This window comes from Lynx rufus, unplaced genomic scaffold (assembly GCF_022079265.1).
Source record: "Lynx rufus isolate CCGP_SWC_20201006 ecotype Redwood Valley unplaced genomic scaffold, mLynRuf1.p SCAF_15, whole genome shotgun sequence".
Classification (NCBI taxonomy): domain Eukaryota; kingdom Metazoa; phylum Chordata; class Mammalia; order Carnivora; family Felidae; genus Lynx; species Lynx rufus.
In genome coordinates this window covers 22,290,349-22,313,506 of record NW_025814829.1, presented here as the reverse complement: position 1 = coordinate 22,313,506, position 23,158 = coordinate 22,290,349, and the positions used below count along the sequence as shown (strand labels likewise).

General features: G+C 44.0%; 2 protein-coding genes across 3 annotated transcripts in view; both read right to left on the bottom strand.

Moving 5' to 3' along the window:
• Window positions 1-447: 447 nt before the first annotated feature.
• Window positions 448-9,795, bottom strand: RABIF (RAB interacting factor). Its single transcript, XM_047076673.1, has 2 exons — window positions 9,593-9,795; window positions 448-3,029 (listed from the first exon to the last, which is right to left on the bottom strand). The coding sequence occupies exons 1-2, from the start codon at window positions 9,716-9,718 to the stop codon at window positions 2,784-2,786; spliced, it is 372 nt and encodes a 123-aa protein (XP_046932629.1). The 5' UTR covers window positions 9,719-9,795; the 3' UTR covers window positions 448-2,783.
• A 2,461-nt stretch (window positions 9,796-12,256) lies between these two features.
• KLHL12 (kelch like family member 12) overlaps window positions 12,257-23,158 on the bottom strand; it is a 34,175-nt gene continuing 23,273 nt past the window's right edge. For both annotated transcript variants that reach the window (XM_047076671.1, XM_047076672.1), the window contains 6 exons: window positions 16,788-16,894; window positions 15,733-15,928; window positions 14,904-15,062; window positions 14,514-14,612; window positions 13,977-14,163; window positions 12,257-13,795 (listed from right to left, as the gene is read on the bottom strand). In XM_047076671.1, the coding sequence (XP_046932627.1) occupies window positions 13,669-13,795; window positions 13,977-14,163; window positions 14,514-14,612; window positions 14,904-15,062; window positions 15,733-15,928; window positions 16,788-16,894 (875 nt within the window). In that variant the 3' untranslated portion in view covers window positions 12,257-13,668. The remainder of the gene's footprint in view (window positions 13,796-13,976; window positions 14,164-14,513; window positions 14,613-14,903; window positions 15,063-15,732; window positions 15,929-16,787; window positions 16,895-23,158) is intronic.

Sequence of the window (23,158 nt, the reverse complement as noted above, 5' to 3'; positions counted from 1 at the left end):
CCTGTCCACCATCATCGGGAACAAAAGTCCTCATTAGTCCTATGTTAGAGGCACTTGAGTAGCCACATACGTGGCATAGGAACAATATGTAAAATGCCAGTACGCCACTGTCCAACTCTTTTGTTAGAAAAGAATTTTGTAGAAACAATTAGGCCTTGGAAAAATCCTTTGCTCTAACAGGAACTGCAGGTGTCTAAACTCCTAGCAGCAAGCATGGGTTACTTCCATCTACCTATGACAAAGCGGTTAACAGATTTCCCAAGTCTTTACTAAGAGCCTATTATGTGTGAGGGACGAAAGAGATGACATTCCCATTTTATAGCAGACACTAAGTGATCAATTAATTAGTTGACAGACCTCACGATAAAGCCTGAGGTTCAGTTTTCAGCTCTCCTCTGCTTTTTCAAATTGTGTATTCTTTCCAAGGACATACAGGAATCTAATTTCTACTGTTTAAATGCCTTTATTCCTTTCAAATTATACCGAAAAGGCAGAATAACAATTTGATATTTTTGGCTACTGTGGTAACGTTTGACAATTTTCTAAAAAAAAAAAAATACAAATGATCAGTATCTAAAAATTTCATTAAAAATACAAGAAATGCAAATGAAAACATGAGATACTACTTTTTCTATCAAAGTGGCAAAATATCTTTTTCATAATACCCCGTGTTAGGAAGGTTTCAGAGAAATGAGTGCTCTTTTACACTGCTGGAGGGGGGTGAATTACAGCTGTTTCTGAAGAGTATGTGTCAACAGACCAAATCCTTGAAAACATGCATACCTTGCAATTCTACTTCTAATAATGTATGCCAAGGAAATAATTACGAATGTGTATACAGATTTAACTTTAAAGTTGTATGTTGTATCACACCGTTTATAAGAAACTGGAGACAATCTAATAGGGGATTGTTTAAATAGATTACAGAAATGACAATGGAATACTAAAAACAAGGGTGGCCATGGACGGTTATCTGTTAAAATGGGAAGTCAGTATTTTGTTAATTGGAAAAGGCAAGTTATAAAAGAGCACAGTATGATCTCATATGTTTTTAAAAACCATACATGTTTATATATACGTATAGAAAAACACTGAGGATATATACCACATTACCATAGGCAATCTCTGGATGGTGGAAATAGGAGTGATTAAAAAAAATCTTTATACCCATTTTTGTATTTATCTGCAACAAATGTGTCCTATTTCCGTGATTAAAAAAGGAAAGAAAAGTGAAAGCCTAATTTAAAAACTGCCTTGCTTAGGTTTTGGCTTGTGGCAGGAGGGGCGACATGCCCCCAGAGGCATCTACCTGGTTTTGTTCCTTCGGACCTGAGTGGGTACTTCTCACAGTTGTTTTTCTGCACATGCCGTAATCATGGACCTTTGACTGTCTGGAAAACTGTTCTCTCATTTTCAACTAGATCTCACCGAGGCTATGACTGGGGAAGGAAGCCACCTTTCTCGAGGAGTAGGTTGGTTGCAAAACCATGCCCAAGGCTCACACTTTAGTTGGGGAGCCCTTAGAAAAGTTCTGGGGAGAAAGAAGGCGGAAGCAAGCAGAAAACAGATACAGAAGGATGGGCTCTAAACTGGAAGGTTTCCGTTTAGTCCTTATGTCAATTCTAGGGTCTCCTCCATCTTCCAGGTAGGGCTGATGGGAGGATACCTGAGATCTGGTCAGAGAGACTCCTTCTAAAGTTGAGTCACTTCAGAAGAGAGAGGACAGAACTGACAATTATATTGAAGATTTAAACAAGTCTGCTAACATTGAACTATTAGAGCAACACTACAGCTATAGAAATAGTGGCATGTGGATGGAAAGTTTGTTCTGGGTTGGTACAGACATTCCAAATGAACCAAAACTCTGTGAGGACCATGCTTAGTAGGTTCGGTAAATGATGACACTACCCATTAGATAGATGGATTCCTTTGCTAAGAACAAAGGAAAAGTTACTTGTCCAAATAAGGCAAACCTATAAAGTCATGTATAATATGGCAAAGGCCTGTCCCTCCTATATCCCACATCCTCCACTGTGATTCTAGGCCAGGGCTGAGTTTTCCTTGGGGTGGCTGCCAGATAGGGTTGAAAATCTGATTCTCAACTCACAGGCTAATATAAAGAGAAACCATATCAAGATTTGAGGGGAAGAGGGGCCATATTCATCTTCACAATAAAAAGTCACTATCAGCCTAGAGGCTCAGCTGTCAAACATGGTATTAGAGGGGTGTCCAAAGTAATGTGTTTCTAATTAGTAGTTTAAATACTAATGTCTGTAAATGCTACACTTTTAAAAAGAATAAATTACTGTAGATACAGTTAGCCATACAACCAAGTCACTCGCAGACACTTGTATGCTTTCTTGAATGAGAGAGAAAAAGGTGGAGTTTCAGCTATCAGCACGGGCATCAGCTGTCATGTGTCATCTTGGACAAGAGGATGAATGCTGCTGTTACAGAACACGAAACAAGGGAGCCCAGGGTCAGAGAGCCCGGGGCAGGATGCCAGGGATGAGAGCACATTTGTGGACGTGTTCCAGTGTCCTGCAACTGGGGGAAAAGGAAGGTTAGGAGATGTTGGGATGCAGGATGAGTGATGCATGAGGCATGCACTTGAGGCTTTAAGGAAGCAGGATTAGCCCTCTGTTCAACCGGACATGTTGATACTCATAATTTACATTAGTACCGAGAAGGCGGCAGCAGGGCAATTACATCAGGTTAAATGCCAGTTCTTGAGGGGAGGAGCCTTTAGAGCTGGGGGTGGAGCTGAGTCCCCCTCCCCTCAGTTACTCATGGGAAACCCGTTCCAAGGCCACATAGAAACTGTTCTTGTCATCTAGGCAATGCCAGCCAATTGGTCCGATTTCACAGTCTGCGCACACCAGAAACTTGATGTTGCCCACGTCCTTGGTGAAGCCCACGTTCTCAAAGATGAACATGTCATCAACCAGCCAGTGCTCCTGGAGAAGCTCGCCGTCAGGATTGCTGCCATCAGCCAGAGCTGGTTTCTTTCTCATGGAGGGAAGGAAAAGCTGCAGTGGAAAAGAACACAAAGAATGCAAGAGCTGACTGGCCAGTCACGTCATCACCCCCATTCCGCTCACACATCACACTGCTCCCTAGCACTTTCTCGGAATGAAAACAAAATGAGGAGCCCGATCACTGATGGATGAGGATGCTGGGCGGCTCCTCTGTTGCCTCTAGTCCGTGCCCTGATTCTTACGAGACGTTAAAGAGGTAACATGCTGTTTCCAACTGGCTTCACTGCTATCTTTACCATGGTCCATAAGGCCCTGCCTGTTCCTAATCTCCCTCCAGCCACACTGGCCTTGCCTTCTTCAAACAGGGTAAGTGTGCTCTGCCCTCAGATCCTGGCAAGGCCGGTTCCTTCATGATATTCAGCTCAAATGTAACCTCTTCGGGAGGTCTTCTCTAACCAACCAATCTGAATTAGCTTCCCATACTGCCCACTATGTTTTATTTTATACTTTTTAAAGTTTACCTAACTATTTTGAGAGAGAGATCAAGTGGGAGAGGGCGGGAGAAAACAGAGAATCTCAAGCAGGCTCCACACTGTCAGCATGGAGACCAACGCGGGGCTTGAACTCACGAAGCGTGAGATGATGACCTAAGCTGAAACCAAGAGCTGGTCGCTTAACCAACGGAGCCACCCAAGCGTCCTTATGTTTTTTTATATGGCTTTACTGAGGTATAGTTGACACATATACTGCACAATACTTAAAGTATACAATTTGATACATTTTGGCCCAGGCATATACCGATAAATCATTACCAGCAAGATACCAAGCATATTCATCACCCCCAAAGTCTCCTTATGCCACTACCTCTTTATTTTCTACTTACCATTCTCTGAACTTAATGTATTGGCTTATTTACCGTGGGTCTCCTTCCACTAAAATGGAAGCCCCAGAAAAGGAAGGAGCTTACCTTTCCTGTTCACTACTATATCCCCAGTGCCTAGAGTAATAACTGGCATAGAGCAGGAACTCAAATATTTTCAAAAGAATAAATACAGGATACCTGGCTTTGCTCTATTCCATCACTGTAAGGTATGTGCTGGATTTATCTTACAAAAGAACATTAACAAGGAAAATCTAGTTCTAGAATTCGGAATAGCATCCCAAGGATCCTTGTACCCACAAATCAACATGCCTTCCCAATCACTACGAGAAAGCCTCTGGCACACGCGCGTGTAAGTACACACACACACACCCTTTAATTTCTTCCATATGGTTAGTTCACACACCTTTAGCAGCCCCACAGTACTGCAAGATACATACAGCAAAGCTCGTTACTCCTCTGCTCTCATCGTAATGGCTACTGCCAATACACTTATTTTCCACCCTATGAAACACTTTTCAGTTTTTACTTTATTATGACTATGAAAATATTTGCTATAAAGCCAAGTAGTAGTCTATGGCTGTTTCTTTCTCATAAGTTTTTTCTTCATAGGTAACAATTTACTTTTTTTTTTTCCCTCTTGCATTAACTTTCAACGTACCTACTATCATTTTTTTTTAAATTTAAATCCAAGTTTGTTAACATATAGCGTATTAATGGTTTCAGGAATAGAATCTAGTGATTTATCACTTATACCAAGTGCTCATCCCAACAAGTGCATTCCTTAATACCCATTGCCCATTTAGCCCATCCCCCCCCCACCTGACACCCCACCAGCAACCCTCAGTTGTTCTCTGTATTTAAGAGTCTCTTATGGTTTGTCTCCCTGTTTTTATCTTTTCACTTCCCTTCCCCCATGTTCATCTGTTTTGTTTCTTAAATTCCACACATGTGTGAAATCATATGATATTTGTCTTTCTCTGACTGACTTATCTCGCTTAGCATAATGCATTCTAGTTCCATCTACATTGTTGCAAATGGCAAGATTTCATTCTTTTTGATTGCTGAGTAATATTACACACACACACACACACACACACACACACCCCACATCTTCTTTATCCATTTGCCAGTCAATGGACATCTGGGATCTTTCCATACTTTGGCTATTGTGATAGTGCTGCTATAAACATTGGGGTGCAAGTGCCCCTTTGAATCATTTTTGTATCCATTGAATAAATGCCTAGTAGTGCAACTGCTGGGTAATAGGGTAGTTCTATTTTTAATTTTTGGAGAAACCTCCATACTGTTTTCCAGACTGCCTGCACCAGTTTACATTCCCACCAGCAGTGTAAAAGGGTTCCTCTTTCTCTGCACCCATGATATGTTTCTAATGCAACCCCAAACTCTAATAACATAGGATGGCCTCAGTGAGCTAGTCTGGCATTAGCAATCAAAATAAAAGCAAAAAAAAAAAAAATTATTTTTTGATGTTTTTTTTTTTTTAAGTAGGATTCATGACCAAGCGTGGAGCCCAATGTGAGGCTTGAACTCATGACCCTGAAATCAAGACCTCAGCTGAGATACAGTTGGATGCTTAACTGACTGAGCCGACCCAGGCCCTTCCCCCTGCACCATTTTTTTTAATTAAAAAAACAAAACAAAAACAAAAACAAACCCTAACTGGACTGACATTATTCCAAAATAAAAGGGAAATGCTTTGGTAGGGATGAGGAAGCCTCTCCTTGAATGCTAGTTAGGGAATCACAAGAGATGCTACTGTGTATTAAATACCCCAGAGTGGGGCGCCTGGGTGGCTTGGTCGGTTAAGCGTCTGACTTCGGCTCAGGTCATGATCTCACGGTCTGTGAGTTCGAGCCCCGCATGGGGCTCTGTGCTGACAGCTCAGAGCCTGGAGCCTGCTTCAGGTTCTGTGTCTCCCTCTCTCTCTGACCCTCCCCTGTTCATGCTCTGTCTCTCTCTGTCTCAAAAATAAATAAACGTTAAAAAAATTTTTATAGGGGCGCCTGGGTGGCTCAGTTGGTTAAGCGTCCGACTTCAGCTCAGGTCACGATCTCTCGGTTTGTGAGTTCGAGCCCCGTGTCGGGCTCTGGGCTGATGGCTCAGAGCCTGGAGCCTGCTTCCGATTCTGTGTCTCCCTCTCTCTGCCCCTTCCCCGTTCATGCTCTGTCTCTCTCTGTCCCAAAAATAAATAAACGTTAAAAAAAAAATTAAAAAAAAATTTTATAAATACCCCAGAGTTTCCACTTCTGGCCATACTGTAGCCAGTAGGTGTCCCTAATAGGGAGGAGGGAGCACTGATCCAGAGCTTTTTTACTCCCCATCTTCCGAGCACCTGGCTTACTAAAACAGGTATCTGTGCACTACCCTGCGCTGTGTCACCTGAGACATCAGCTGAGGACATCATAAAATAGAACAGTTCCTCCTCCTGTTACACTGTCATTCCAGTCACTCTTTTTGCCCATCTGATGTTTAAATGAACCCCCAAATGCTTTGTTTTACACTAAGTGAAAAACTGGAACAAGCAGAGGCGAAGAGGAATCAAAATTCAGAAACCAGGAAACCTGGATTCCAATCCTAGCAGTATCTTTCTGTGGGCCTAAATTTCCCTAAAAATATTTCTGGGCCACATTGTAGGTGTGAAATCAACATCTTAACTAACTGTAAGGGGAGTGAAATGTTAAGGGGAGAAAAAGACTTGCTGAGCATTAGCCCTTAGGACTCATCCAACAAAGGAGAACCAGCTTCCCTCCCACAGTTCCCATTTATAATGCAAAACAGCGCTTCAGCAGTCTTGATTAGTGATTTAAGGGAAATACTAGTAACCGTTCCTTCAAGGGGTCCTACTGGGTCCTGGTCCCTCTCTTTCTCAACATTCCCATTTTTATTGAAATCCCGTAAGTCAGATCCACAAGACTAGACCTACATATATGCACACTGTATGTGTTGGTGTATGGATGTCAACCCATTCACTGCAGTGCCCAGAGCTATTGCAGGGTCAAGTTTTGGAATGTAACATTTAGAATACAATTAGGCTTTCTAGATAGACTACTGAGGTGAAAATCAAGGAATTAATGCCTAATTTGAGGCTGCTAGGTCAGCTGGTTGGGGGACAAAGTTGCCAGTTCCATCCCTGACCAGGTGGGTTAACTACTCCGGACTCCAGGCTGTACCCTAATCCTGGACTGGCTCCTCAGAGATAAGTAGAATACCACAACTCAGTGAGATTCTCAGTGGAACTCCTTTTGCTTTTTCAATAACTGTTAACAGTACCCTTTATTTTTTTAAGTTTACTTATTTTTTCTGAGAGACAGAGTTCATGTGTGCAAGTGAGTGAGCGGGGGAGGGGCAGAAAGAGAGGGAGAGGAGAACCCCAAGCAGGCTTTGTGCTGTCAGCACAGAGCCTGATGTGGGGCTTGAACCCACAAACTGTGAGGTCATGACCTGAGCCAAAATCGAATGTGAAAGGGAGGGAGAGAGAGAGGCAGAGGGAGGGGGAGAGAGAGAGAGAGAGCAAGCCAGCAGGGGAGGAGCAGAGAGAGAGAATCTCAGGCAGCCCCACCCCCACCCCCCCTTACCCCCCTTACCCCCCATCAGCACAGAGCCAGATGTGGGGCTCGAACCCACGGACTGCGAGATCACGACCTGAGCGGAAGTCGGATGCCCAACCGACTGAGCCACCAGGCGCCCCTTGTGGTGGTTTTAAAACATGTCCACAAATTATTTGACAATCCTTCCAAGACATAGACTCCATGTCTCTCACCAGGCGCCCCTTGTGGTGGTTTTAAAACATGTCCACAAATTATTTGACAATCCTTCCAAGACATAGACTCCATGTCTCTCACCTTGGGTCTGGGAGAGCCACTGTGACGGCCTCAATGGAATCAAGTGCAGTGGAAGTGACAGGCTAGGTCAGAAAAGGCCATGCCGTTTTGGCTGGTTTCTCTGGGTACACTTGCTCTAGGAGCCTTCAGCTACTATATGAGAATTCCAGCTACTCTGAATACCTCCAGGTACCCTCCAGGCATCACATGGAGAGACCTTGGGGAGAGAGCCACCGAAAGACCAACGTGCCCCCAGAGTCTATTTCAGTGCTCAGGTGTCTGAGTCTTCCCAGGCCACAAGCAGACATGTGACGGTAGAGAGCGTTTCAAATGACCCTTCTGACTGCACATGAAAGATCCCGAGTGAGAACTGTCTAGCTAGGCCCAGCCAAGTTGAACTTTGCAGTTCTTCACACATACTGCACTTTCTCTAACAACACTGAAACATCACACTGCTGTCCCCTCCACCTCTGTCCAGCTTCATTATAAATTCCTCTGTCACAGACTCCAGGTAAGATTTCAAGAAGTACCGAGCTAAAGGGTATGAACGTTTTATATGGGAAACCAATTATAGGCCTTTTTAATACATGCTGCACCACCAGTGACATACTAATCCATTCCACCCATGCTAACCCATTATTTACACTGGGCTAATAGCTTTTGTTCACTAATTTACTTAAATCTAAGTATCTATTAAGTTCTTACTTATGGGCACAATCTAAGTGTAGGAGATACAGAAGTGGATAGGATCTAGGACCTCATAGGCTGGTGGTAGAAATACTAATAATTTCATAAGATCAACTGAGATTATAGATGTGAGTGTGCTTTGCAGTCTTTAGGCCATGATTTCCGTCTTGGTACTGCTGACCTCCTGGGATGGAGAAGAAGTCTGTTGCAGGACCAGGGGACGGGGGTTGCTGTCTAATGCATTGCAGGATGCTAAGCCGCATCCCTGGCTTCTACCTTACTAGATGGCAGTAGCACCCTGTTATAGACTGTGTTCCTCCCAAATTCTTATGTTGAAACCTAATTCCCAATATGATAGGTCATGAGGACACAGCATCTTTTTGGAGACAATTTTGAGTGAGGGTATGCACATGGCTGAAATGAGATTACACTTTGCACTTTCCTGAGGTTATTGTTACACCTCAAGAAAAAGTTTTTTAGTAAAATAAAAAAAAAAACGTTTTCAACTTTCCCCTTTTGGGGTGATGGCAGCATGAAGAATATAAAAATATCTAACTTGAAGGAAATAAAAGATTAAAATAAAAATTAAATCTCCCTTCAAAAATGATTTCAGGACTTGAGCGGTCTGTCCCACTGGAAATCTGATTCGTTGGAGAAACTGCGTTCCACCCAGTACCTTGGTAAAGCGTGTAGGTTACGAGAGTCATCTGTCACATCCCCTACACTGAAGTCGGTTCTGGAGCTCTTTTTGGGGCGGCGAGGAGCCCATCAGAAAGGACACCGGTGAGAGCGGTGTGATGCGGGCCAGGTACACCGGGCGCCACGGGGCCAGTCCGCAGGGTGGAGCTGGAAGGTCTGCCCGTGTCCCGAGGCGCCGGGCCCTAGGAAGCCGGCGCCTTGCCGCAGCCCTGCACCGCACGCGGAGGAGCAGCGCGTCCAGCGTGCCCCGCGCCCGCGGCGACCGGGAGACCGGCCGGCCCAGACCTAGGGCGGGGCTGGGGCTGGGGGCCGGGGGCCGGGGGCCGGGGGCCGGGTCCCGGCAGCGCTCCCGCCGTCCAACTCCGGCGGGGGCAGCCTCAGGCGGAGCCCGGACGCGACGAGGGGCGCGGCCTCCGGAAACGCGCGCGGGGTCTGGGACACGAGCCACCTCGGCCCCCTGGGAAAGCGTGCGGGGGTGAACCGCCTCCAACCTGCCTCCCTACCTGTCGGCGGGAGAAGAGAGCGGTCCCTGGCTGCAGCACTCGGGAGCCACAGCGTTGGCACAGCACCGCCTTCCGGTTTCGGCCCTCGGCTGACACTAACTCGTTCAGCGGCTCAGCTGGTTCCATCGCCGCTACCGCCACAGCTTCCTCGGCCACGACCGCGCAGGCGCTGTCTCTGCGGGCTTTTCGGAACTGCGCGGGCGCGGCTTTCAGAGACCGGGTGGGGAGCGCACGGTCACTCCCCGCCCCCCCCGCCCCCCCGCGCATGCGTCCTTCCCCCCTCGCCCGCTCTGGGTTCTACTGCGCAAGCGCCTCATTCATTACTTGAGTGGTTAGGTGTCCGCAGGCTTTGTGACAGGGTCACTTACTGGGACGTGACAAATCCTCTCTCTTCATACTCACCTGGTCTTTGGGCTTCCCTTAAATAATGAGTAAAATCTGGGTAAACAAGCCATTAAAGTTGACCATACCATGTAGTTTGCTGAGATTTGACTTTGGTCTTCTGAATGAACGGGAACATTTCTGGAGGCAATGCGAAGGGAATCTGGGCCAGGCTATATACATCAGCAAGTTTTATCTACATTAGTTACTTCAACAAGAGACTACTTAAAGGGACATGTACCTTTTTGGTGTTGGAAAAAGATGCTTCCAGACTTTGCTATCTGTTCTAATCATCGCAACTATTTACTATGTGGCAAATACCGTGTTTAAGTGCTTTAGAAACAAACCTATTGAATCATCACAATTCCCTTATGTGGTTGTCACTGATTACTCCCAGTGCACAACTGAGGAAGGTAAATATCAGAGGCTAGTTTCCAGGGTCCATAGATCCAGGCCTGGCTCTAAAGCCACTGTCCTTTGTCATTACACTATACTTTTCACTCCATTTGATTGAGCTTTAGATCTCTAGCTTATCAGTTCTAGTGCATTAGGCCATGGATATCCTGAAATGGCAAGGGAAGCAGAATATGAAGGGGAACTAAGTTACTTACATAGGTAATGTCTAATCTACCCATCATCCCCATCTGCAGGTTTTTCTTCTTCCTCTTTGTCCTTCAGTAATTCAACATTTAGTAATTATGTAATATAACTAAACCCTGAGGATACAATGATAATAGGCACTTTGTATTTGAGAACACAGTCTAAACAGGAAGACATACCCAAAACAAATGACATGTGATAAAGACAACCATGGGAACAAAGTAAATGGAAGCCAGGATTAGGGAATAATTCCATCTGGGGAGTTAGAAAAGGCTTTACCTAGGTGACATTTTAATTAGGCATCAAAATGTGACTAGGATTTTGTCTGAAAAGCAAGACTATGTCAGAAGAACAGTATAATACATGAACAAAGGTGAGAACACATTTAAGAATGGTTAGTAGTCCACTGAAGGACATTACACCCGAGGGAAGAGAAAATAGTAGGGGGGGGGGGAAGATCAGAACGGTAGAGTGGGTCCAGAGCACCATGGGTCTAAAGTCATGCTAAGGAATTTGAACTTCATAATGTGGGAAATGGGAATCTATGGAATTTTAGGCCAGAAATAACTGTTCAATATTCACTGAAAATTTGCTGTATGTTAGGCACTGTAATGATGCTACATGTAATTGAGGAAGAACATTGATAACTAAATGGAGGGGTTAGACTGGAAGACAGGAAAAGAGCAGGGGTAAGGCTATCAGGAGGCTATTACTCCATGAGTCTGTGTAAGAGATAAAGGCTTGAACTAAGTGGTAGCAGAGGGAATACAGTTATAAGAATATATTTGGAACTATTAATGTCATGTACAAGCCAGAAATGAATTGCATGTCTGTATTGTAATGGGGGTAACACAAGATAAATGAGTTTTCTGAGGTGGGATAACTAAGGGCTGGTTGCCAGCGGAGAGAGCTAGAAAAACAGGAGGAACCCCCATATTAGGCATACCTCTGTGTATGTGTATGAGAAGAGTATGCAAGATTGGAAGAATGGAAAGACAGCAAAGAGTTTTAGATGTTTTATGCAGAATATTCAGTTGTGGCTGCCATATAAGAACTCTTAAGTCAGCAGTAAAGATAGCCTAGGAGCCATCAGTTCTGAACCCCCACTTTTCTGCCTCCCCTGGATCTCTTCCTGAGAAAGGATGAGTCATATGTTTCATAGCTGTGGTTTGATCAGCAGGCACAATCCATCTGCTGAGGAAAGGTTGGCAGGGCTTCTTTAGTGAAAATAACTTCCTCTTTGGCTCCCCCTTCCCTTTGCTCTGGGAATGTCAGGATTTCTGCAGTTGTGCAGGGCCTTCTGCATGGCTGTTTACATCAGGTGCCATAAATCAAAGCAAATAGAGAAAGGAATGGAGTGACTAAAGACCCTAAAATTCAAGTGGGTACTAAGTGAGCTCAAGATTGACTCCTCTTTATTCTGTTTGCTTTTCAAGTAAACTCCCAGTGTGAGAGGAGTCAATAAATACACAAATTCACATAAATATTTTACTGCTGAGAAGCTCAAGGGTAAAGCGGCTACCTCTTACCCGCGTCTAGCAAAGAAACATAGTAGGGCCAGTTGGCAAACACATAAGGTGAAGAGGTTGAAGAGACAGGATCATACAGCTGATCTCTGCCTGGTCCCCCCCACCCCTCCCCAAGTATCCGCAAGACAGTGTTGGTTAGCCACAAACTCTCTTATAGGCACTTGAGACCACTGATTTTTAATATTTTCTTAAAAAAATACAAAGGAAATGAACTCTTTACACCAATACAACTCGGGGAAAGAGGAAAAAAATGGAATTTTAGAATAAAGGGAAAGTGCATCCTTGTTTAGGTTACCACATCCCCACACTCCCAATACCCACAAAGCCAAGAATTTCACTCCGTAACACAGGGGAGCCTTGAATAGTAGCTCAGAAATTCAGAAATGGTGGTAGCAAGTACTGGAACTAACAAGAGTTTTGGTTGCCTTGATTATTCTGTCCCAGGAAGAATAAAATCCACTCTAAGGACAGGTCACGGAACCTCATAGTAGGAAAAGGACTAATTGTACCAAACACAGCAGTAAAAACCACTCCTTAGCAGAAGTGTGCCCTTAAAAGAACAGGGCAGTAATCAGGTAGCTGAATTTCTATGCTGCTGCCACCCCTACCCCACCCCCAAATAAATAGTAATGAAGTATAATAGTGTAGTAGTATTTGATTCAACACAGACAGACAGTGTCTCACCGACTCAAGGCAAACCTTGCCACGGAGAGATGAGCCCTGGCGGGAAATAAGACGATTGTAAAATCACAGGTACTTCTAGTTTGTTCCCAGGCATACCAAACTCCCACCTTTATTCCATCTCTGCTCATCCCAACATTTGTTTATTCTTACTCTGTCAATGCCAAGATGCGCACCCAGAAAGATCATGGGGAAATTAAAAGATCCTTCCAATAACACACCCTTTTAAGTCTTCCAGGTTATACCTCAGCGGTGTTCTAGGTTTACTCACGTTCCATCAAATTCTGTTTACTTCCCTTATTTTAAACCCAGTTCTGATACACCAACCTTGTCCCTTAAGGCAATGCCAGGTCTCTCCCCAAGCCCCCCAAGTTTTGATAGGGGGCTTTCCCCTCTATTATCCTCCAGGATGGAACTGTGTTGCCCCTAGTTACCTGCAGACTAGGAAAGATATTTATTCCTGGAAAACAAGACTTGGATCTTACCCAGCTTACTCAAGTTGGTATCCTTCCAATCATACGCTGGATACTGTCCACATCTAGTAGGTCATACTCACCTTAATTCTCTGCAATACACGAGGCACAACATATATATGGATTCTCCCAAGCACATGACAGTGCTCTCTGGACAAGGAGAGATGCTCTGGCCTCTCAGATCCATTCAGTGTGCGTTGTCATCCCTTGAGTGTCTGTTACCCACCCTCCTCAGAGAGAACTACCAGCACAAAGTGGAGTGTGTGTCAAATAAGTACAATCATCACCACACCGGTGCTTGTAATCACCCTGTGCACACGGTGAGAAATAGATATTCTGGAAAGGATCCTTGACGCTCCTGTAAACTGTCCCTTGGACTGGTCACTAGCTCTGGATGGTGCTCCAACAACGGTCACTTCTCTCGAAGAACACACACGCCAGCATCACAGCGCTGGGTTCCCATGGATGTCACTACTTCCCAACTGTCGATGATAGGGTCATAGCACTCGATGCTACTCAGCAGGGAATTCCCATCGTATCTGAGTGGGGAAGAAGCAAAAGAAGAAAATGCACTTTCTATTCCTCTCCATACAGTCCTACATTAAAGTTTGCCACTGGAGATGTCTCCCCCAACCCAAACCCTGTCTCGATCCAAAAATTTGGAATGGATCATGTTGTCCTGGATGCACGACGACTCTAGCCTGGCTTCCAAATCCTTACCCCGCAATAGCATAAAGTCTCCCGCGAAGCACTGTGGCCCCTACATAGCATCGTGGAGTGGTCATACTAGTGACAGTTGTCCAGGAATCGGTGCGAATGTTGTATGCTTCAACAGAAGAAAGGTGGGCTGTACCATCAAATCCCCCCACCACATAAATATGGTCATTCAGCAGGGCTACTCCTGCACCTTGGGGGGAAAAAGGCATAGTAAATCAATACTACTAAGCTTAGGAGAAGAATTCTAAAAACAAAACATGCTCATTGGTGGCTAGCTGAGTTCTAGAGTAGCTGAGGGATGTGGACTAGAGCCAGACAGGCTTAGAATAATCTAGTTGTCTTTATTTTCATTATGTTTAGAGAAAAGACAGGCAAAGAGGAGAATGAAACCAGACTTATGTTTTACATGAGTGAAGTGTACAGTGAAGAAAGAAATACAACTCTGATTTGTTGACACCCTCTTTGACTCCACCACCACTGCGTATGTAAAGATTCGTCAGCACAGTCGACTGTCCTCTCCTTTAGATATGAGGGTCTTACCAGAGCGCTTAGTGGCCATTGGTGTAACATTAGTCCAATGTCCTGTGTGGGGATCATATTTCTCAACTGAATTTAAAATATTCAAGCCATCATATCCTCCTGAAAACCAAAGCAGAGACCATTTCAGACAGACTGGTAAACCCTCATGCCCATTCCCAGTGTGCCTCTCTCAGAGGGTTTCAACTAATTCTTATAGTTTCAGTTCTCCTTCAAGAGTTCCAATAATCCAAAGAAAAATCTGATAGTACCCTAATTTCTGCTTCCATGAGAAAGATAACCTCAGTTAACAGAAAAGATATTGGGATAGACTAGGGTTTTATGAACTTCATTTTGATAAAAAGGGGTCCCCACCCATTGAGTTCCCTCATCTTCGCCTCCCAGACTGAATACCTAGGCAGTAGATCACTCCACTGGCCACAACTAGTCCAGCACCCTCCCGGGCGGTTTGCATATCTCCCAGCATGCTCCACTGGTCAATGTTTGGGTCATACCGCTCCATACTGGTATGACGCCTACTTCCATCAAAGCCTCCAGACACGTAGATCATATCTGCTCAGGATGAATGAATCACAGACTATTAGAGGATGAGAGATTTCTTTTTTCATTTTTTATGTTTATTTATTTTAAGGTGGGGGAGGGGCAAGAGAGGGAGAGACAGAATCCCCAGCAGGCTCCATGCTGTCAGCACAGAGCCCGATGTGGGCCTGAACTCACAAACTGTGAGGTCATGACCTGAGTCGACAGCAAGAGTTGGGCACTTAACTGAGTGAGCCACCCAGGCACCACGAGGATGAGAGATTTCTATTAATTCTTCTCCTTACAAATTCCCCACAAGTCCTTTAAATGTTTGGGAACAAAAAGAAAGTGTTTTTTCATGAGATAAGTCAATTAAGTCTTATAGATAAGGAAGACATCAGAGTTAAGACATCTAAAAAGAACGGGGTAAGATGGAATCCTTGAAGGCACTCAAAGACTTCAAAGGTGGAGTTTGCAAAAATATAACCAGTGCCAATTCTCCACTCGGCACACTGGAACTTGATTTACCAGCTCTGTGGTCAGTGTTGAAACACTCATGAATACTGAAAAGCTCTGGTAACATTAACATTTCCCAAAGCAAAAAGGAATATTTGACCTCATGCTCCTGCCAGACAACAGGAGAGTTATGAACCCTGATCCAGCCCCAACAAAACGGAAACACTGCCCTGCACACCAAGCATACCTCCTAGGGTGGTGGCTCCAGCAAGGCCTCGTCGGACATTCATAGGGGCTACAGAATACCAGACCCCATCCTCATCTGCTGTGTAGTCTAGACATTCCACCGAACTAAGGCGAGAACGGCCATCATAGCCACCAATTACATAGATCCGGTCATGTAGGGACACTGAGGCCACGTAACGTCTCTTACGAGTGATGCTCTACGGATTTAGGAGAGAAGAGGTACAAATATTTCAGTCATGCAAATCTTAGGCCTTATCTGCTGCTAACCTTCCTGTTTTTATCTATGTACCTCTCCTTCTTCACTTGTCACTGTGAACCCCTGGGGCAGTAGTTCACCCTCAAGTGGCCTCCAAACCCTCTTGCTTGTTGTGATGCTTTTAAAGATGCAACCCTTCTCCACATCTGCCTCTCTCCAAGGCTTCCAAAAAGTTTAATGTCTTTCCATTATCCAGTGTCTGATTCCTTCCTGTTCCACTGGGCTAAAGACTGTTATCTATCTATAAAGTAGAAAAGTAGCCCCAACTGCTAATCAAAGGGCCAGGATTCCAATATCCTAAAAGTTAGGAGGACTGATGAAAAGATTTCCATGTTCTCAGAACTATTATTGTTCATCCAGCACTGAAACAGAGACATACAAAGGGAGAAAGATATAAACTTCAGACTTCAAGTGAACATTAGTTCAATTTAACATAATTTAACAGAGTTCAGCTTAACAGAGCATGACAATGGAGCATGCTGGGAGTTACACAGACAGCTCAGGAAGGTGCTGAAATAGTGGTGGGTCAGGTAAGTTTAATTTCACACAGGGCCATTGATATTTCTCCTCTTTTGGAACGGGGGGCATTGATATTTCTGAAGTCTGATCTTCGAATCAAATGGTCAGGAACGATGGATTGATTAATTGATTTTGAACCTACCATGTACATGACACTATTGTAAGGAGCATCTTACTATTACTAGGCTTTGCTACTTTTAGGGCTGGATTACATATGATCTAGAGTCAGGGACTGAGGACATTTAAACTCTTTCCCAATGACTGGCTCCACCATTACTTACTGGCAAAAAGCTCCACTCCTGAGTCTTGGGGTCATATTTCTCTACCACGTCGATGGGAGACTGCTGGCTTCCGAAGCCCCCAACCACCAGAAGCACTTCATTGGCTCCTGAGGACAAAGAGAGAAAAAGATAGGTTACGTCACCATCCCAAGCTGGGAAACTACTCATAGGGAAACATAAGTAGAAACAGTTGTAGGATTTTGTTTTATGTGGCCCAGAGAAGCAATCTGAAATAGGACACTCATCACAAGGTTGCCTAACAGGAAATTATTTCTTTCTGAGACTCTAGCTCTTGAGGATCTGGACCTCTGAAATTAAAATTTCAGGACAATATTAAACTCCAGAAGGCAAACTTGAACACACCACACCATTCCAACCTATCTACATGCCTCTGGCTGACATAATAAATGAGGTTCTAAGTGCAGGCAGGGGGCTAAAGGAACTCCCTGCCCTTCTCAGGCTGTAAAACTCAAAATGGGAGTTTTTTGCAATGGGGAAATAACATTCTCCTACTAACCTTGTCTCAAGAAAGTGGAAAGTTGTGGTTTAAGGACCAAGTGGTAGGCTTTTTTTTGTAATTTTTAAAATGTTTTGATTTTGGGGAGACAGAGCATGAGTGGGGAGGGGCAGAGACAGAGGGAGACACAGAATGTGAAGCAGGCTCCAGGCTTTGAGCTGTCAGCACAGAGCCCCACACGGGGCTGGAACTCATGAACCATGAGATCATGACCTGAGCCGAAGTCAGATGCTTAACCTACTGAGACACCCAGGTGCCCTCCAAGTAACAGATTTTTAAAATTCTCTTCCATGAACTTTTATTTTTCCAATGTAGCCAACTATATGACCATGTTCCCTACTAATTCATCACAACTGCCAGGGAATCGTAACAGGCTTTTTTCCCCCTTAAATGTTTGTTTCTTTATTTGGAAAGACAGAGAGTTAGCAGGGGAGAGGCAGACAGAATCCCAAGCAGGCTCCACACTGTCAGTGCAGAGCCCAATGTGGGGCTCGAAGCCACGAACTGTGAGATCATGACCTGAGCCGAAATCAAGAGTCAGACACTTAACTGACCAAGCCACCCAGGTGCACCATCATAACAACAGGCTTTTAAAGAAAGTCTTTTTCTCTGTTTTCCCAAAGAAGATATTTTGATGTCCTTTATATCTTACTCTCTCCCGTAAAGCCTTCTTGTATTAAATATCTCCTCCTTTGCCTCTTTTCAAAGAGCAAAGTCTTTTGAGAAAATCCTCTGTAAATGTGCTCTACTGAAGTGCATGGAAAGAATGGAGCGTTTTGTATGATTCAATTACTAGGAAGCCATTTGAGAGACCAAGGCACTATTATAAATAACTGGACTTTAAAGAGTAAATGGAATACATTTCTTTCTTTTTAAAAAATGTATTTAGAGAGAGAGAGAGAGAATATGTGTGCACACATGAGCAGGGAAGGGGCAAAAAGAAAGGGAGAGAGAGAATTCCAAGCAGGCTCCAGGCTGATGGCGCAGGGCTCCAACCTACGAACTGCAAGATCATGGGCCAAATCAAGAGTCGAATATTTAACCAACTAAGCCACCCAGGCGTCCCACAAATGGAGTACCTTTAAACTGCCAAAAACAGATGCATCCCTGATGAAGTAATGGCTCTGACAATTATCATCAGTGGCTGCTGTAATCATTAGGTGAAAGCAAAAATACTACTTTATAATGCTAAATAGGAAGTATACAACCATCACCTATGAAGTATTCTTGCTAAAAAACTGAACCCAAATCTTGAAACTTACCAAGATTCTAGTGTAATCACCAGTTTACAGACAATACAGGGGACAGAAGAACACACTAAACTACACTACATGGATACAATCAGCAAAATCCAGAATGTGGGAAATTCTAGAAGCCAAACATCTTGGTTTCTTAAATAAATTGCAAGGAAAAACCAAAGCAGGAGGGACAAGCCTATCGATTGAAAGAGACTAGGGGCGCCTGGGTGGCTCAGTCGCTTAAGTGGCTGACTTCAGCTCAGGTCATGATCTCACAGTTTGTGAGTTCAAGCCTCGCATCGGGCTCTGTGCTGATGGCTCGGAGCCTGGAGCCTGCTTCAGATCCTGTGTCTCCCTCCCTCTCTGCCCCTCCCCCTCTTGCAATCGGTGTCTGTCTCTCAAAAATAAAACAAGCGTTAAAAAAAATTTTTTTAAGAGATAAAGAGAGACAAGAACTCAATGTAACATGTGGACCTTGTCTGGATCCTGATTGGAGAAACTTAAGTGTTCAAAAGCAAAACCAGGGAAATACTAACAGGTATTTATATCTGATGAAAATAAAGAACTGGTTGTGTTTAAGGGTGATAATGGTGTTTTAGATACATCTAAAATTTTTTAAATGTTTATATTTTTGAGGGCGGGAGGAGGGAAGGAGGGGCAGAGAGAGACAGACACAGAACCCAGGCAGGCTCCAGGCTCTGAACTGTCAGCACAGAGCCTGACGCGGGGCTCGAACTCATAAGCGGTGAGATCATGACCTGAGCTGAAGTCTGACACCTAACTGACTGAGCCACCCAGGAGCCCCGATATATTTTTAAAAAGCTCCTTCTTTCAGTGATATGTATAAAAGCATAATATATATGGATGGAATTATATCCTGAGATTTCTTTCAAAATAGGCCATGAGTTGATAACTGTTGAAACTGGGTGATGGGTACAGGGAATCATTATATTATTCTGTTTCTGTATATGTTTGAAATTTTTCTTACTATTCCACACATAAACCATGAAGTTTAACCTCATTTAAGAGGACACCTGTCTTGTATACTTGCCAAATAAAGTTAAATGGACCCTTTTCCAAGGTGAGCCAGTAAGCAAGTCTCAGCAGTCAGCTCCTTTCAGAAAATCAAAGCCTTTGAACAAAGGGTCTTTTCATATTATGCTTATTTTATTTGTGCATAAAGTTCCCTCAAGCTGGAAGAGGCCAGGACCACAAAGTATTTGTTTCTTCCTTGGCAGCACTATTCCCCTATTTACCCCTTTCTTACAGTACTGCTTCTCTCCCTCTGACTTGAATAGAGAAGGCAAAAATAATTCTATTCACACACATTTCCCTCTGTAGGTAAATAGGATACTAGTGGATGATATCTGTATGGCTAACACAATGAACATACTCCACAGCAACTGAGAGGCATTTTCTATGCTTTGCGCATTTAAAAAATACCCACTGATTTTCAGCTGTAATTCCTGTTGCTTTATGTAATTCCCAGAAACAAAAAAACAAAAGCCTAGTATTATGCTAAGTGAAATAAGTCAGGCAAAACAGATACCATATGTTTTCACTCATATGTGGACCCTGAGAAACTTAACAGAAGACCATAGGGGAGGGGGAGGGGAAGAGGGAGAAAAGTTACAGAGGGGGAAGGAGACAAACCATAAGAATCTCTTTAAGCACTGAAAACAAACTGAGGGTTGGTGGGAGGATGGGGGAGAGGACAAAGTGGGTGATGGGCACAGAGGGCACCTGTTGAGATGAGCACTGGGTGTTGTATGGAAACCAATCTAACAATAAATTATATATTTAAAAGGCATTTTTAAAAAAAGAACATACTCATAAAAATGAGTTCTGAGTTTCATTAAATTCTAAGTTCCTCAAATGTTAAAAAAAAAAAAAAGCCTAGGGGAAAAAACCACTTTCTTGATAATATTTCACTCAGGCAGCTTCTGAAGGATGGGACATAGAGACAGGTAAGAAATACTTAGACTGTGTTACAAAACCCAGAAAACTGACAGTGCTTCCTCTTAGCTGAAAGTTTCTCCATAACATTCTGGGAACTATATGTTTACAGTGGAACTTGGACAAATGTATCAGCATGAGGCACTCAGGGATTTTATGGTTCTAAATGCCTGGGGTCCTAGACCATTGGTTCCTAACGTCTTTGTCATGAAGGACTCTTTTCATTATTTTCCCATGACAGATCTTGTGTGTGTGTGTTTTTTAAATGTTTTTATTTATTTTTGAGACAGAAAGAAACAGAGCATGAGCAGGGGAGGCGCAGAGAGAGAGGGAGACACAAAATCGGAAGCAGGCTCCAGGCTCCGAACCGTCAGCACACAGCCCGACGTGGGGCTCAAACTCACGGACTGTGAGATCACGATCTGAGCCGAAGTTGGACGCCCAACCAACTGAGCCACCCAGGAACCCGTGGGTTTTTTTTTTTTTTTTAATGTTTATTTATTTTTGAGACAGAGAGAGACAGAGCATGAGCGGGGGAGGGGGAGAGAGAGAGAGAGACAGAGACAGAGAATCGGAAGCAGGCTCCAGGGTCCGAGCTGTCAGCACAGAGCCCAACGTGGGGCTCGAACTCATGGACCATGAGATCATGACCTGAGCCAAGTCGGACGCTTAACCCACTAAGCCACCCAGGCGCCCCAGATCTTGTGGTTTGAAACACTGTCTACCGAGCTGCATCTAAGTAATTAACTTGCTGGTGCTGCTGGAGTTACATGTAAGTACCAACAGAGCTTTTGATAAGTATGAGAGCACCAGCATTTTCACACTCAACAGATATAATCTTAATTTTTTTTAATGTTTATTTTTGAGAGAGAGAGAGAGAGAGAGACAGAGTGTGAACAGGGGAGGGGTAGGGAGAGAGGGAGACACAGAATCCGAAGCAGGCTCCAGGCTCTGAGCTGTCAGCACAGAGCCCAACGTGGGGCTCAAACTCACAAAGCATGAGATCATGACCTGAGCTGAAGTCGGACACTCAACTGACTGAGCCACCCAGGCACCCCTGAACAGATAGGAGTTTAGTCTTTATTTAGACTGTGTAGCTTTTTTTTTTCCAAAAAAAATGTTTATTTTTATTTTTGAGAGAGGCAAAGACAGAGTGCATGTGTGAGCAGGGGAGAGGAAGAGAGAGTGAGAGAGAGAGAGAGAGAGAGAGAAAATGAATCCCAAGTAGGCTCTGCACTGTCAGCTCAGAGCCCAACTCAGGGCTTGATCCCTCCAACCGTGAGACCATCACCTGATCTGAAACCAAGACTTGTTCGCTTAACCAACAGAGCCATGCAGGTGCCCCGAAATGCCAGTTTTCTTTTTTTTTTTTTAATGTTCACTCATTTTTGAAAGGCAGAGAGAGATAAGAGCACAAGCATGGGTGGGGCAGAGAGGAGGACACAGAATCTGAAGCAGGCTCCAGGCTCTAAGTTGTCAGCACAGAGCCTGATGCAGGGCTCGAACCCACGAACTGTGAGATCCTGACCCGAGCCAAAGTCAGACGCTTAACTGAGAGAGCCACCCAGGTGCCCCGCCAGTTCTTTTCTTTTTTTAAAAAAAAAATTTTTTTTAACGTTTATTTATTTTTGAGACAGAGAGAGACAGAGCATGAAAAGGGAGGAGCAGAGAGAGAGGAAGCCACAGAATCTGAAACAGGCTCCAGGCTCTGAGCTGTCAGCACAGAGCCTGATGCGGGGCTCGAACTCACGGATCGCGAGATCATGACCTGAGCCAAAGTCGGACGATTAACCGACCAAGCCACCCAGGCGCCCCTCTTTTCTTTTTTTTAAACTAATGTTTATTTATTTTTGAGAGGGAAAGAAAGAGAGTGAGAGCAGGGGCGGGGCAGAGAGAGAGGGAGACACAGAATCCCAAGCAGGCTCCAGGCTCTGAGCTGTCAGCACAGAGCCCGACATGGGGCTCGAACCCAGGAGCCGTGAAATCATGCCCTGAGCCAAAGTCAGATGCTCAACCAACTGAGCCACTCAGGTGCCCCCAGTTATTTTCTTAATACAGCATTGGGAGGTTGCTGGAGTGAAGAACATGAACTGAAAAAAAAAAAAAAACCTTTTAATAAAAATTATAAAATTACTTTCTGAGGCTTAAAACAATTTATATGGCCACCAACATATATGCCAATTCATATATATGCCAATTCATTCTACTCTCTGTAGCTGGATATTGTTTTTTTTTAATCTCTGGTGCTATGGTAGGCAAAAAATTGTATTTATTGTTTTAATTCTTACTTTATTACTAATAAGACTCTATTAGTAATTATGTCGCATTTCCCCCCTTATATTTAGTAGTCAATTGTACCTCCCCCTCTGTAAACTGAACACTCAAGTCTTTAGTGTTCCTCCCATGCATTTTTACTGGGCTCTTTACATACAAATAAATTTAACCCTTTGCTGTGGTTGTAGCAAATCTATTTTCCTAATGTGTCTCAGAATGTTGCGCATTTTCATTTAGTCAAATACACTACCTTTTCCTTTGTGGTTTCTTGTATTGCTTTTGCCTAGAAAGTCTTCCTCTCCTGGAAGAACTCCAGTGTTCTAATGTCTTCGGACCCTAACTTGGGGACCACTACTTTAACAATCTAATGTGAAAAGAGCTAGTCA

What these genes read in the sequence shown, in the direction of transcription:
- RABIF (XM_047076673.1), bottom strand. Translation starts at nt 9,718, where the DNA reads ATGGAACCAGCTGAGCCGCTGAACGAGTTAGTGTCAGCCGAGGGCCGA. An exon ending in CTCTCTTCTCCCGCCGACAG is followed by an intron (nt 3,030 to 9,592) that starts GTAGGGAGGCAG and finishes TTTCCACTGCAG; the next exon opens with CTTTTCCTTCCCTCCATGAG.